The sequence below is a fragment of the Macaca mulatta genome, chromosome 14 (genome assembly GCF_049350105.2).
Source record: "Macaca mulatta isolate MMU2019108-1 chromosome 14, T2T-MMU8v2.0, whole genome shotgun sequence".
NCBI lineage: Eukaryota > Metazoa > Chordata > Mammalia > Primates > Cercopithecidae > Macaca > Macaca mulatta.
In genome coordinates this window covers 122,256,987-122,273,673 of record NC_133419.1, presented here as the reverse complement: position 1 = coordinate 122,273,673, position 16,687 = coordinate 122,256,987, and the positions used below count along the sequence as shown (strand labels likewise).

At 44.4% G+C, this 16,687-nt stretch overlaps 1 protein-coding gene across 3 annotated transcripts in view; it reads right to left on the bottom strand.

Moving 5' to 3' along the window:
- SORL1 (sortilin related receptor 1) overlaps nt 1-16,687 on the bottom strand; it is a 179,622-nt gene that overhangs the window by 33,233 nt on the left and 129,702 nt on the right. For all 3 annotated transcript variants that reach the window (XM_015115975.3, XM_028834092.2, XM_077964539.1), the window contains 7 exons: nt 16,071-16,196; nt 13,291-13,398; nt 11,478-11,609; nt 10,254-10,385; nt 9,468-9,602; nt 8,478-8,633; nt 3,837-3,986 (listed from right to left, as the gene is read on the bottom strand). In XM_015115975.3, coding sequence (XP_014971461.3) covers nt 3,837-3,986; nt 8,478-8,633; nt 9,468-9,602; nt 10,254-10,385; nt 11,478-11,609; nt 13,291-13,398; nt 16,071-16,196 — 939 coding nt within the window. The remainder of the gene's footprint in view (nt 1-3,836; nt 3,987-8,477; nt 8,634-9,467; nt 9,603-10,253; nt 10,386-11,477; nt 11,610-13,290; nt 13,399-16,070; nt 16,197-16,687) is intronic.

The following is a 16,687-nucleotide window of genomic DNA, read 5'->3' as shown; positions in this document are numbered from 1 at the left end:
ATAACAACGAAAGCAGTATATAAGGCGATAGAATGAGAAACGAGAATCTTTTAAGGCTTATCAAAGGCTGCCGCATCCTGCTAAACACACAACTTAAAAAAAAAAAAGTACACAGCAGGAAAATTAATTACATTGAAGACAAACTCTATCAGTGAATCCAAACACTTAATTGTGTGAACTTGCATTAACTTTGAAAGCAAATGACAAAGCTCAACCTTATAACTGATAGACATGACAAAGAAATGAGAAAGAGATGTAATATGGAAATGTTAACCAAGGAGATTAAAATATCCCTTACCATCTGAATTTATTTGGTTTATTTTTTAATTTATGTGACAGAGTTTCGCTTTTGTTGCCCAGGCTGGAGTGCAGGGGCCCCATCTCAGCTCACTGCAACCTCTGCCTCCTGGGTTCAAGCGATTCTCCTACCTCAGCCTCCCAAATAGCTAGGATTACAGCATGTGCCGCCACGCCCAGCTAATTTTGCATTTTTAGTAGAGATGGGGTTTCTCCATATTGGTCAGGCTGGTCTCAAACTCCCGACCTCAGGTGATCCACCTGCCTCGGCCTCCCAAAGTGCTGGGATTACAGGCGTGAACCACCGCGCCTGGCCTATTTGGTTTATTTTTATAGATTTATGTATTTATGTCTATGGAGTTATATGCAAGCATCAAGAGATATCAAATTATCTTAATCTTTTTGGTTCTTGGGTTCCAGATAACAAGGAGCATGTTCTGGACAGAGAGAAATCCATCCCCAAAATGGATCTGAAACTGCTCAATTCCTGAGTTCCAATAGGAATAGTTTAGTAATGAAAGATTCCTTATGATTCTCCTAAACTAAAATAAACAAATAAATAAATAAATGAAACAAAAAGATCCATCCCCAAAATGGATCTGAAACTGCTCAATTCCTGAGTTCCAATAGGAATAGTTTAGTAATGAAAGATTCCTTACGATTTTCCTAAACTAAAATAAACACATAAATAAATAAACGAAGTAAAAAGAAATCACCCTACCTTAGAAATTGAAGAATTAGAAAGACTCAAAGGCTGTTTCTTGAAAAAAAGAACCCTAGGTAGCAACTTACCCAATTCCTTGACTTTTAGTCAAAGAACAGACCCTTCAGGCAGCTGAAACAAAAGCCAAAGTGACACTCCCGGAGATGAAAGGACGCAGGAATGATGGGGGTCCTGGGACCCCTGCCGAAAAACCAAGTGTTAAGAGAAAAACCTATGCATGGTGGAAATAAATTAGTTTCATATTTCAAGTTAAGGACTTGGCCAAGATGATTTTTTCTCTCAACTCAGAGCACATCAAGACCTAGAATGAAATTCGTCTCCAAAAGTCCATCACTGTAGAGATCATCATAAGGAACAACAAACGTGTGAAAATTGGCAAAGGCTCATTCCAACGGGCAAGTGAAGGACACGTGCATGGACAATTAATGCAGTAAAATGAAAAGGAAGACAACAATGCCCCAGTTTCTGACCTTCCCTTTTCACTTTCTACCAGGATGACTTGCACTACCTCAGATGCTAATGTCAATCAACGAACCCACCATCGTGCCTAGCCCCACCCAGGGAAAGCTGTGACTCCTTATCCTCAGCATCCCCCGCATAGCTGGTGGCATCAGCTTTCACTGTCATCCTGGGGGAAACCCTCATTCTTCCTTTTTCCTAATCACCACAGCCAAAAAAAACCTCACTGGACACTGTTAATAGTACCTCCAATATATTAAGAGGTCACTCTCCCTTTTTCACCTTCACAGTCCCATCAAATTAGCCTCCTAACGGGCACCTGGCTTCCAATCTCACTTCAGCATTCTTCTAACCCATTCCCCGCGTGATGAAGTTCAAGTGATCTAAGATATAAACACCCCATCTCTGAAATCTTCAATGGCTCCCTAGGACCAGTAAAATAAACTCAAAGCACAGGGGTCTCCCTGTCCACCTCATGCCTACCTCTCCGCACTCACCTTTATCCCACTCACAACCACTCTACAGGTCTGTTTTCCTATGCCTCTGAGCCTTGAAATATACATGCTGTCCCCTGTGTCTAGAATGCCCATCATCTGCCACCTTGTCCCACCGTTGTCCAGGCACCATCAATAGGGCTGCCTCTCCTGGCCTGTCCCACCTCTCCAGGAAGCTGTGAACTATGCCAGTTCCTTGGATAACTTCTGCTACTGCCCACACCACACTGTAGGATAGCTGCTGACTTGATGTCCCTCCCACTAGAATCTGTATTGCCAGTCACTGGGCATGGTGGCTTAGGCCTGTAATCCCAGCACTTTGGGAGGCCAAGGTGGACAGATCACTTGAGGTCAGGAGTTCAAGACCAGCCTGGCCAACATGGCAAAATGCTGTCTGTACTGAAAATACAAAACTTAGCCAGGCATGGTGGTGCATGCCTGTAATCCCAGCTACTCGGGAGGCTGAGGCAAGAGAATCACATCAGCTCAAAAGGCGGAAGCTGCAGTGAGCTGAGATCCCAGGCTTGGGTTCCCAAGCATTTCCTCCGTCATTGCTCTTGATTCAGTGGTCTGAGGTGAGATCACCAAATTCACATTTCTTATAAGCACTTCCACATGATCCTGCTAAGTCCCATAAATTTTGTAAATACTGAATTAGAGGAATTAAGAGATGACTAACCTCCACCTCAGATTCTATTCCATCTCTAAATGGTAAGATTCGGTAGGGTTCCAAGTGAGGCTTAGTTTTTCATTGGTTGAGGAAGTCATTATTTTAAGATTTAAAAAAAATGGGACCAGAACAGGGATCAAAGTGGAGGAACTGAGGCATTTGCTGCTTAGGGTCAGGGCTTGGCGGCAGGGAGGCTCTCAGCAGAGAGTGAGAGGAGCTTCCTCTGCATTCACCAGGGCAGGAATCAGGCAAACATGGACGAAGCCCTATCCTGGCAAGGAAGGGAGTGTGACTGGCTAGGACACCTGCTGTCTGCAGCCAGCAGGAGACTGGATGGAGGGGAGGCCCGCAAAGCTGGGATCCCTGAGCTAGAGCAGCACCCAACCATCAGGGAGACAGGCTGGTGAGGGGCTGCATAAGCACCATTCCAGCCATGCCCTCCCTGGTCCACTACAGTAGGACAGACCAGCCAGTGGTGGCATTAGCATGCAGCCAGGGACTGAAAAGTGCTGACTGGTCACATGAGGATAACGCTTGCAGAAGCCAGTGTTTCCCTCCATCACTCACTCCAAAGATCCTCCCTGGGTACATCAGAGGACCGAACACCAGGACCCACTGTGTTTGAAAGCTACCAACTCCAAACCTGTAGAGAATGCATGCATCACGTCACACTGGGTTCAGATGGCCTTGCAATTATTCCCCATGTGGCTCAGCGCACTATCTCACCAACCATAACTACCCTAAAGGCTAAGAATGAATTTTCTCAATGGGGTGCTAGAGGCAAACCCTCTAACAACACGGCCTCTATGCCCAGTAAGTGCTCACTAAATACTTCCAGAAGAATGAATGCACATACAGAAGAGTTGTGGCTTTCCCCACGGGTGTTTTTAAAGAGTTAAATATGCTTATGAAACCTATCTAAAATATTTATTTTAGTCATTCAGAAAGTATTTTTATTGGACACGCTCCTGGTATTTAAAACACAGTCAACTTATTACAAAGAAAGTGACTAACGCAACGGAATGGGTGCACGTGGCAAAGCTCTTGTGGAGAATGTAGTAAGAGCATGGTTACACAAAAGTACACAGACTCACACACAGGTGTGTGCTGATCCAGAAATGAAGCAGAAGCACCAGAACTGCGCTGTCTGCAGAAATGTGCCCAGGGGGTGAAGGGCTTTCTGACTACTCACGGCAATTGGCCTCGTCCCGGCCATCCTGGCAATCTCGGTGGCCGTCACAGCGCTTCCAGTTGGGAATACACTTCTTTGGTTGGTGGCATTCGAATTCAAATCGGTCGCATCGCCCAAGTTGGGTGGGAGTGGAGGCAGCAGTGACATTTGCTAAAATAAAAGATTTTTAAAGTTCACTTTTTAGTACTGAGGGAGCTGGCCAATAACAGCAACCAATCAATATGCTAGGAGATTACGGTGCTTTAGAAATTACAGTGGGAACCTGAAGACAAATGCAAGTTCCAGACAGAGAACTCAGTAGATACAGACATCTAATGTTGCTTCCTCACAGGATCCCACTAAAGCCACAGCCAAGAGATTGTTTTCAAAGACCTAAATCCATGAGGACGTGGATAATGAGATTTGGGACGTGGAAAGAAGACAGACAGCGGTATGTGACTAAAGAGGCCAGTGAAGGCTGCATCCTACCTTAAGCCGTCACAGGAGAAAGCTCAGAACCAATCAGATCAACAACACACAGTCCTCCAAAAGCTCAGAAACTGGTATCTCCCAACCAGAAGTGAAGAAGAAGGAGTTAAAATAAGGGAACTGACTGAATGATGTTTAAGACGCAGCTACATTCCCTATATCCCCTCCTATCAGTCCCACCAGACAACCGATCCATACGTCACCCCAATAGAAGAATGGAGGGTTGTTGTTTGGAGAGGGTAAAAACAGAGAGTTGTTTAGATAGGCGTAGTTGAGAGCAAGTATATCCTACTGATAAAAGGGGGATTAAACCTACATATGGGAGCCTCAGTCCTCTTCTCCGAGGATCCTAGCAATAAGGTACTTATTGTCCAGGCAGGAGATCTAATAATCTTCTCTGGGGAAAATGACCAGCTTCAGAGACTAACCCTGAAGTAACCGAGATTCAGAGTTCCCCCATGGTTCCCAGCCATGAACCTCGAAGTTGACAAGCCCACCCACGTGCTCAGAATTACTTAGCAGTTCTTTAGTCCCCAGCCTTAAAGACAAGCAGAGCAGCAACCAAGGACTATCTGAGAAAAAGCTTTGACAGGAAAGGCAGAAAGCCAAACAGAGCCCCCAACCCCCAAAAGGCCCTTTACAGGCTTTGCAAGAAGAAAACTTCAGAAACAAATATCCTTAATATGTTCAGAAAGAAAGAATATATATTTATCCATGAAAACAAAAAAAACAAAACAGAAAACCATAAAAAGGGACAGTGGTAAAAACGGAAAAGCTCTCAAAGTTAAAACCATGATAACAAAAATGAAAAACTCGGCAAAAAGTTGAAATATAAAGTTGAGTAAATCTCCTAGCAAGTTGGGGGTGGGGGGGGAAGGGAATGTTAAAAAATATAAAAGATTTTTTAAAAATAAGGAAGAAGACCAGATCAGGAGACAACATATGAATGACAAGAGTTCCAGGAAATAAGAGAAAACAGAGAGGGAAATATCATTAATAAAAATTTCAAGAAAAATTCCTTGAACTAAAACATATAAACTTCCATAATCAAAAAGCATGCAAGTGTCTACTACGTTGGATGGAAAGGGTCTCACAGCAAAGCACATCATTGTCAAATTTTAAAACACTGGTGCCAAAGGGAAGATTCTACAAGCTTCTAGAGGATTAAAAACAGGTCACATATTAAAAAAAAAAAAAAATCAGAATCAAAATGGCTTTTGGATTTCCCAAAAGCTGCTTGAAGGCAGTAGAACAAAACCTTCAAAATTCTGGAGGAAAATTACTTACAATCTAGCATGCCAAACCCAGCCCAACTATCAATTAAGTCTGAAGACAGAATTAAAACACTTTAAGACAAGCAAGACCTCACACAGGCCTCCCACATGCATTTTCTCAGGCATTTTCCAGAAAATGTGCTCTACCGAAACATGGGATTAAACTAAAGAGAAAAACTGGGACACAGAAAACAGGAGTTCCAACAGGAGATGGAGGTAAAAGCAAGTACTGAGGATGATGATGGTGCAACGTCCTAGAAGGCAGTTGTGCCCCAGGTATACAGGGCAACTAGTACAAACCAGAGCAGCAAAATTCAAGAGACAAACACCTGAGAGCTGTTATCACAGTGTCCTTGGCCACTGCATCATCATATTCACCTGACAAGGCTACTGAAGGATGCACTCCACCCAAACAAGGGAGTAAACTAAGAAAAAGCAAAACACAAGATCCAAGAAACAAGGAATCTAAACTGGGAGAAAGGCAAAGAGAATTCCAAGGAGGCCATGAAAATTTCAGCATAACAGGCACACAGGAGGACTAGAGAACAATCTGTCCAGAAAGGAGAATCCAAGTTGTTAGAAGGAATATCTCCAAGAGAAAAACTGGACCTGATACATCCCTGGACACGTTGACCTGTGGAAAGTTATCCTGAGTGGTGACTGAAAGGCAGAAAGCATTGGCAAATGGTACAAAACAACCTAAACAAACAAATGAAAAAGCAATTATTAACTTTAGGATATTTTGCCTATTCTACAGTTTTAATTGGATTTTCAAAAGGGCTTTCCCTAAATCCCAGAAACACTCTGCAGAAACACAAGGTACACGGAGACAGGTGATAAAAAATAAAAAGGGGGAGAAAACCAGGCCAAGGCAAATCATGCCACTTATTCCTGGACAAGAAGGGAGGCATCAGAGGGCTACAATACTGGGGAGGACATGATCGTTCATCAGTATGGGCCTTATCAGAAGAAAACTGAAAGGGGAGAAATATGAGGCTGATAAACCAGTTAGGAGAGTTCTACATTAAACAAAGAAGATCCACAAAGAAGAGCTACAGACAACAATGAGTTTAAATTTGTCCCAGCACTGCACACAAAAAAAGAAAGTACAAAAGCTGAACAGGATATATAAACAGAGATCTGCTCAATGGATTAGTCAGAATTTGCTAGAGTCTATTAACGTCCTGGTCAGAGTTTTAATAAGCAAAAACAACTTGGAGAGGATAATCAAGTTATTCAATAAATACGTAGGCCTGGAGGGGAAAGGACAGACACAAAGTTTTGTTTCGTTTTTTACAATTTATTTTAATTGAGAAGCATTTAGGGGATACTGACTATTTGCCTATTATTGTAGGAGACACAGAGCAGGACTCAAAGTAGTAGATGGCATGATCCCCAAACAGGAAATCCACGCAATGGCTATGGAAGCAAAGATCAACACACATGAAATAATTAGGAAGCAATATACAGCAGATCCTAGTTAAGAATCAAAAGGTCAATGGGTAAGTTTAATGAGACTGGAAAAGAGATGGAAATCAGTTCAAGGAATCAGTGAAAGCGCCATAGAGGTGGTACTTGAAAGGAGAATAATGCCCTATTTGTTCAAAGCAGAAATCCCAAACTTTAGTGAACCTACGAATCATATGGGGATCTCCTGGGCTCCACCCAAAAATTCTCATTCTATGTTTTTTCTAAACACCCCAGGCGATTCCATTAGGTTGGTCTTTGCACCATATTTTGAGAAGTTCTGATGATATTAACACATCAAGGTCTCTTTTGTTATAAAATCCATGCCTCTGTTTGCACTGACGGATGGTGGGTTTCAGTGATAAGGAAAGTAGGAAGACGAGGTTGAGGATACAGAAGTTCCTGCTGAGGGCAAAACCTTGCTGCAGGTGCACAGGCAGGAAAGAAGCAAGTCTATCTGGAGAAGGTGAGGAACCTAGCTTGGCTGAGGTAAGGAATCCAGGGAGGCAAGGAGGAGTCAGCTCATAGAGGGCCTGGAAAATAGAAATTGTCAAAAATTGAGCTTCTACACAGGAGAACAAGAGGAAACTCAATATGGCAAAAAGACCACCCTAGTAAAACCATCATTTTTAGAATGTTTTATAAAAAAACATAGAATCAGAATTTCTGGTTGGAACCCAGGAGATCCCCCTATATGATTTAGCTTCACTAAAGTTTGGGATTTTGATGTTTTTAAACAAGGAAGCCATGGAATGAACATGGTCACAGAAGAAAGGAAACGATCATGCAAAGCATGCAAAAAATTATTTGTTCTCCTATTATAACTGAGTTTGAAGTAGACTCCTGTTTAGGAACGAACACAGAATCCTTACCTCTGTTCTGCCTGCAGTTAAGAGCACGCACGAGAAGGGGTTTCAAGGTCTACGCCCGCCTCCAACAACATGGTGACTACAGACCTTCAGCTGCCTCTTTGAGTTTAGCCACTAGATGGCAGTGCTTACCCTTCTTTTAGTTGGACAGGCCAGCCAACTAGCAAGTGGAATTGGGCTCTCACCCCTGACAGTTTTAACACACACACAAAAAGTGCCACATTAATTCCAATTTGTACCTTCCCACTAAGAAGGCAGCAAAGGTGGCACAACCACAGCCTGGGTGGAAATCAGGGTGGCTGGCCTCTTGCAGGAAGGTCAGAGGCCAGTTATAGAGGATGAGATGCTCCCATTCCAATTTCCTATGTGTCTGTGATCCAGGGAGAAATGCTAGAAATCAGCCTTCCCTGGAGGTGCACCATTAGTGACAGGCAACCTGGCCACACAGCGGAGGCCCAGACAGCAGGGCATGAGACCCGGTTGGGTTGTGCCCAGAGCACACCCCCAGAAGGTCCTCTCCACAACAGCAGGTACCACAGGAGAAGACCTGGGCCAGAACTCACCAAGCGAGGGGCAGGCTTCCTCATCTGAGCCATCTGCACAATCTCGGTACCCGTCGCACACCCAGGTGTCCATCACGCAGGTCCCACTGCTGCAGCGGTAGTAATTGGGCAGACACGTGGAGGGCGCAGGAGTCGAGAAGGGAAGAATATGTGAATCTGAGAAAAACACCAAGCAAGGAAACCCAGAACATTAGAAGCAGAACATTGATCTTAGACCAACTGCGTCCCAAACCTAGTGCGGATGTCCCAGTTTTAGCTGTACCTGCTGAGGGAGGCCAGTGCCAGGCACAGCTCTGAGCAGTGGCTAATCTAGAAATCATGTATAACAGGTTGTCAGAAGAGGCAATATCCTTTTCCCTTTTGGGGAGTAGATTTCCCTTACTTACTATATTTGATTTGGGCTAACAATATTCAGGTAAGTTTGCTTTCGCAGGGGCTGGGGGAAGAAACAGGTGGCTGAGGAGGCACAGCATGGCTAAGAGAATTCCTACTGAGGTGAAGCATTGTTTTCTAGTTAATTCAACCTCAACTACCCCACGACCTGGTCCAGAGATGAGAATGCCAGAAAGGAAAGGGGCAAGTCTGCATTCCACATGAGTGCTCCTCAAATGCATGGTGGAGCACACAGGACCTGGGGGTTTAGTAGCATGCAGATTCTGACTCTAGGTCTGGGGTGAGGTCAGAGATTCTGCATTGCTAACAAGTTCCAAGGAGATGCAGATGCTACTGGTTGCAAACCACACGGTGAGTAGGAAGGCTCTAGACTTCTCACTCTGCCCTGAAAATACAGAATAAACAGCCTGAAAATAGGAGAAACCAACCACACTTTTTTCAAAATGAGAAAGAGGAACAGAAAAAATTTGAGTCACTATTCTCGCAAAAATATGCCCCCCAAAACACGGAATAAGCCAGGCACACCCTGCAGAGCTGGTGGAACGATTCCGGTGTGCCTTGGTGATGGGGCTGACCCAGGACCCTGGGGCCTCTTACCTCCACAATCCTTCTCATCAGTCCAGTCCCCACAGTCGTTCTCCCTGTCGCATTTCCATCTGTTGGGGATGCAGTGGCCATTCTCACACCGAAACTGGAAGTAGCGGGAGCAGTTTGGGGCTTCTGTGGGGTTTTCTGTGGAGATCAACCAGGTCATCAGTCGCTTCCCCTGCACCAGTGTGAACACGGGGCTCCAACTCTATGCATCCTCCTCCAGACCCAAGTTCCAGGGCAACCCGCACTTCCCACCCATAGAGAGATAAGGCAGCTTCAGGCACCCAGTGGGCAACAAAAAATACACCTATGACCTAAACAAAACCCCATCTTCCCAGCCCCTAACCCATGTTCCTCTGATCTATACTATGATATCCTGAGAATGATCACCTGAATTTTAATTCTGACATTTCACTAAAGGAATAAAACAACTATTGATGGTAAGCCAATGGTGACAATAACTATTACACGGTGGCCTGTCACTTTTAAGGGGAGGTCGCTCCATAATATTTACCATAATTCCTTATCTACCGTCTTCCTTATACATAATGTGGTCTTCCCAACTGCAGAAAGGAAAGGAGATCAAATAAACTTTTCCCTAGCACCTGCTGGGTGCCAGCTGCCCAGTTCAAGACTCAACACCTCGTGTGAGGATTCAGGAACTGGCAGCAACTGCTGCTGAGTTAGGGGAAGGCCAAGTCTGCAGTGGGGGTGTCGGTGAGTGTCCCTGTAACTGCAGGCATCACTGTAACTAGAGGACTAGGATGCGAGGAGGCAGATCTGACATCTTACCGCAGTTGGCTTCATCAGAATAATCGCCGCAATCATCCATCCCGTCGCATTTCCAGATTAAACTGATGCACACTCCATTCTGACACTGGAAACCGAACTCATCACAAACCTTGTGGAACTCAGGATCTTGGGCTACAGAGGAAACAAACATCCATGAAGTCCAGGAACTTCCAGGCTGAGGGGTCGAAGCAGCAGTGCTGCTCAGAAGCAAGGGGGAACAGCAGTGAGTCCTGGCAAGGGACTGTCTGGCTAAAACATACCTTGAAAGCAAAAGCCAAACCTAATCTAAACAGAGCACACTCTGTTAATTAATCCATTCCATGAATCTTTACCGAATCATGTTATGAGCTGAGTTTATCCCCCCAAAAATCATGTGTTTAAGTTCCAACCTCCAGTCTCTCAGAAACAGGACTGTATTTAGAGATAAGGGCTTGAAAGAGGAAAAGTTAGAATGAGGTGATCTGGGTGGCCCAAATTGAATAGGCCTGGTGTCCTTACAGAAGAGGAAATGTAGACACGGATGTGTACAGAGCAAAGACCGTGTGAAGAGCCAGGGAGAAAGCAGCCGTCCACGAGGCCAGGGAGAGAGGAGGAACCCAACCCTGCCGACACCTTGAGCTTGGTCTGCCAGCTTCCAGGCTTGTGAGAAATAAACTTCTGTTGTTTGAGCCACCTGGTCTGCGGTACTTCGCTACATAAGTCCCAGCAAACAAATACAAGAGCTACTCCAACGAGGGCACTGTTTTAAGATAGGGCCATAGCAATGCATAAAACAAGCCCCGGCTCCTGTGAAGCTCAAGCAGCAAAATGAATAGACAGGTCCAAAGCGGGGCGTGTTGTGGGAGGACCATCGAAGCAGGGTAAAGGGCTGTGGCAGGCTGGAGGTGCCATCTGATACAGCACTGGCAAGGAAGGCCTCTCACTCTCAGTGACCCTTGAGCCAAGACCCTGGTCACTCACCATCCTGCCCTTTATGCATACACCCACTACTGAAAAGCAGGATTCCTTAAGCAACAAAGGAAAGTCTTTCTCAGAAAAGGCAAGCTTGGACACTCAACCTAGACGTGTAAGCTAAATAGAGGTGCAACTCCAGGGTGGCCAAACCCCTCAACACTCATCCAAGACCTGTAAGTTATTAAATACAGACACAACTCCAGGGTGGCCAAACTCCCGTGCAAGTTCTTTAGTGACCGTGAGTCACCTCCCCTGCCTGCCCCAACTCACAGCATCCCGCAAACGCCGCATCCTCATCGGACCCATCGCGGCACTGGATGATTCCGTCACAGACCATGGAGTGGAACAGGCACTGCTGGCGGTTCTTACACACGAAGTCCATGAAGTGCGTACAGAGGGGCTCTGTAAGGGATCCAGAGCGGGGAAGAGGCCATGAGCACTGTGGCTGGCTGGGCCCTCTAGCCCTGGGCAAGTGCCTACAGGTACAGATGTGGCTTCAGGAAGCAACAGTAAAAACCACCATTTATTGAGCACTTGTTTTCTGCCAAGCCTAGAGCTAAAGCACTTGACATCAAGTGCATCATTAAACCCTCAAGACAACATTAGGAGAGATTTTATTGTCGCTAATTCAAAAGGAGAAAACAAGGGCAGTAGCGTTAAGTAGGTTGCCAAGAGTACACAGCTGATGAAGATGAAGCCAAAAGTGAAATCCAGAGCTGTCTGGCATCAAACCCCCTGATCTCAAGCATGATTAATATGATACTGACTCTCTAATATGGGGATAGGCAAATTTTCTGTAAGGAACTAGTCTAATGGAATGCACTGTGTCCCCCCAAAATTTGTATGTTGGAGCCCTGATCCCCAATTTGACTGTATTTGGACATAGGGCCTTTAAAAAGTAATTAAGGTTAAATGAAAATATAAGAATGGGTCCCCAACTCAATAGAATTAATGTCCTTTGAGAAGAGAGAGACACCAGGAATGCCCACACAGAGAAAGGGCCATGTGAGGACACAGCAAGGAGACCTTCATACTTGAACTGCAACTGGCTCTCTCCAAGGTTTGCAGCCTGACGGCCTTTGGACTTGAACTATAGCCTTAGTGTGTCCCTGGGTCTCCAGCCTGCTGGAGCAAATTTGGGACTTGCCAGCCTCCAAAACTGCATGAACCAATTCCTTAAAATAAGTCTATATATATACATATGCATATCCTATTGGTCCTATTCTTCTGGAGAATCCCAACTAACCCCAACTAACACAACTAGGAAGCAACTATTTCAGGATTTTCAAGTCATACAGCCTCTGTCACAACTGCTCAAGAGTCCACTGCCGCAGCATGAGAGCAGCCATATACAATATGTAAACAAACAGTAGTTACTGTATGCCAATCAAACTTCATTTAATAGAGCAGGTTAGGGACTGGATTTTGCCCACAGGCTAGTTGGCCACTCCCTGCACTGATACATTAGCTGTCAATCCGGACTGCACAGAAGAATCACCAGGAGCACCATAAATGTTCCAACACCCCAGCCACACCTACGCTAATTACATCAGAATCTCTGGGGGTAAGGTCCAGGCACCAGAAGGTTTTAAAGCTCCCCAGGTAATTCCCATAATCAAGGATAAGCACCAGTGACCCAAGGCAATCTTTCTGGGTCTAAAGAAAACTGAAGATAAAAAGGGTCACCTGGCCAAAAAATGCCTACCCACCCCCCACTCTACCCCCAGTGATACTCAGCAACATTAATAAAACCTATCAAGTAGAAATAAGTGGCCGATTCAAAACAACCAGTCAATTAATAGAACAGATTTCAACTAAACAGTATGAACTAATTCACTGAAGTACAAACTAATCCCACCATCGCCCCCAACCCTGCTTCCTTTCTTCCTGCTCTGCTTTAACCAAACCATGTCCCTCTGCCACGATCAGCCTCCAGGAGTCCTAGCCAAGAACTCGGGGATCAACTCAGTTAAAAGCTAACCACAAGCAGATACTGAGGAAATGAAAGGATTTAGTCCAATACACGCTCTTCACTCACAATCACCAGGCCTGAGTGCGTCCTGGGGGCAAGGAATGAACTCACCGCAGTGCTGTTCATCGGAGCCATCAGAGCAGTCACGCAGACCGTCGCAATGTTTGCTGGATGGGATGCAAGTGCCATTTGGGCAGCGGAATCCGTTGCACTTCTTCTCTGAAAGAGAATTCAACAGTACGGAAGAATGATGAGGAGGAAACGGGCAGGCACTTACACACAGTGCTGGCCAGAGTACACATTGGTACCACCACTGGGGAGGGCAAATTTGGCTATAACTAGCAAAATGACAAATGTATATACACTTTGACCCAGTAATTCTACTTTTGTAGAAATGCATTCTATTTCACAACTGAAAAAAATGATGTAAATAAAAGTTTACGACCTTGTACTTAATGTAAGTACAAGGGTTGCATTACAACACTGTTTGTAATAGACTGAAAACTACCCACAAGTGTTGCATTGCAAAACTGTGTAATAGATTGAAAACAGTCCATCAACAAGAGACTGTTTAATAAATTACTGTACTGTACACTGGAACACAGACAGCTATAAAGAGATGCAAGAAGTGCTCTATAAAAATTATGCCTTAAACAGTTCTGTGAAAAAAACAAGGTGCAAAGTTAAACATGATGGGTATGAAACAGCACAACAATACAGAGTATACTTACATTTGTATGTGCACAAAAATATTCTGAAAAAATATACAACTTGGTTTCCTATTAGGAAAAAGTGGGAACTGGGCAGGTGAGGAGATCAACCTTTAACTCTATACCTTTTTGTATCTTTTCCATTTTGAACATTTCCATTTTTATAAGTGTGTGTGTATATGTGTGTATATAGACACACACATATATACACACATATACATATATATGTGTATATGTGTGTGTATATATATATTTTTTTTATTTTTATTTTTTTTAAGGCAGAGTCTTGCTCTGTCACCCAACTTGGAGTTCAGTGGCGTGATCACAGTTCACTGCAGCCTCCACCTCCCATGATCAAGCAATCCTGCCACCTCAGCCTCCTGAGTAGCTGGGATCACAGGCGTGCACCACTACGTCTGGCTAATTTTTGTATTTTTTGTAGAGATGGGGCCTTGCCATGTTGCCCAGGCTGATCTCAAATTCCTGGGCTCAAGCCATCCTCCCACCTCAGCCTCATAAAGTGCTGGGATTACAGGCATGAGGCACCATACCTGACCTAAGTATACTTTTTAGAAGAAAAAGAAAAGCTTCAATGAACAGGAAAAGGACAATATGAATCCTGACTATGAAATCCTAGTTTTATAAAGCTCTTTAAATCACTCACTACCTTAATTCTGGAGGAATTCTAAGGCAAAGCTGTTTTGGAGAAAGTTTGCGTAGAAATGCTAAGAGCCTGAGGTTTCACAACAGTTCCAGGGGAAATTAAACTAGAACTAAGGTATCTTGATCAGAATCTTTAGTACTAGGTCATCCTTTCTCCTGAGCAAAAAGTTACTGCCAGGCATTGGACTTGAAAATCAGTTCTGCCCAGGCGCAGTGGCTCACGCCTATAATCCCAGCACTTTGGGAGACCGAGGTGGGCAGATCACTTGAACCCAGGAGTTTGAGACCAGCCTGGGCCATATAGCAAAAACTTAATCTTTACAAAAAAATAGAAAAATTAGCTAGGCGTGGTGGTCCACCCCTGTGGTCCCAGTTACTCAGAGGCTGAAGTAGGAAGATGGTTTGCGCCCAGGAGGTCAAAGCTGCAGTGAGCCATGATCACACTACTATACTCCAGCCTGGATGACAGAGTGAGACCCTATCTCAAAAAAAAAAAAAAAAAAGAAAGAAAGAAAATCACTTCTAATGGGGCAGTCATAGACAGCCTTTGCAAACCGAGCTCTGTGTAGAATTGCTCCTTGAGGATTAGGTATAAGCATGAAAATGTGTTTTAATCCTGTAAAAAGTAATCATTTCTGGGAAATTAGCCAAAGGATATCAAACAGAAACAGTAAACAGGCACCACTATTTGGAGAAATGGTTAATGTCACTAGGTAGAAAAGTATTTTAAAAGAGGTATAAATCAAACCTACGTGAGGCAAACACACACATTACATTAGTGGAAGCAACTAAAAAGATACAAATCTAATATCAAGGGAGACTTCTGGAAACATACAACCTATTACTAGTAGAGACACATTTGATGGAATCCCTTGGAAACCCAATCTGGTAACAGAGAGACTCAAAAACTGGTCGGAACCTTTCACCTTACAACTCCATACTGAAGAACGCCTCTCAGAAAATATCTCAAGGAAAAATCAGGCCATTTCCAAGGACATGAATAGTGGTACTAGCATAACAGTATAAATCTAAAAACCTCAAACGCCCAATCAGGAAGCAATCAGGTGAACTAGGTTATGGTAGTATAAAGTGAGTACGCATCTTCCACGAAAATGCTTACTACAGAAAAATAGAGTTGCATAAACATCTTTACTTGAGGAGTAGAATGTATAACATGTAGACAACCAACATCCTCTGCAAATTTGGAATGTTTGGCAAAAGGATAGAGAACCTTAAAAATATTTGGTTTCAAAAAGCATTTTAATTTGTTTACGTGGCAGCATTTTATATAGTTTGTGTGGGGGGCAAACTGCTTGCCTGCAACTCTTAAGACTATATAGTATACTCTGATACATCATATGGCAATACAACATAGAAAGTAGATGGGCTTATTCGATTTCAGAATGTAAATAGGGGCATAGGAGAACAGCATTTCATCCCCTGGCTCGCTGTTGCCTCCCTGCCTGAGCAGCAGACACTGGGGAGGCTCAGGGAGGGAGCTGGGGAATTTGCATTTACCACAGTTGACTGGATCCTCATCGGAACCATCCTGGCAGTCCGTATCCCCATCACATGCCCACCGCTGGGGGATGCAGTGCCCGTTTCGGCACTGGAAGTTGGAGGCCTCACAGGTGTGATAGATGGCTGTAACAGAGAAGAGACACACAGTTGCACACCCCTCATCTCCATCCTCAGCCAACTGTCCAAGGGGGTGGGCTGAAAAGAGGTTTGCACGAGGTGGGAATATGGTCTGAATGGTGGGAGTGCCCAGGTTTCTCCTCGGCTGGGAATTGGGCACTGGGGCTGACCTTGCAGTGGAGGGCAGCTCCCTCAATGGGCTTGAGCCGATGGATTTATAAACATGACCCAGGCCATTGCCCAGACACAGATGCACACGTTAAAAAATCACTCACCCTTCACAACAACCTGTGAGGTAAGTATTATTCCCCTTTCACAAATGAGAAACAGGCTTAGAAAGAATAGGAAACTTAGAGATCATTAAGCAGTAACACCAAGGCAGTCCAAGGCCCAAGCCTGTACTTCTTCTACTATACCCTGGTAGTTTACCTTCTCACCTCAATCCTCTTACTCATCCAGATGCTGAGAAATAAGGAGTGGCAGCCTGTGCTCAGGAG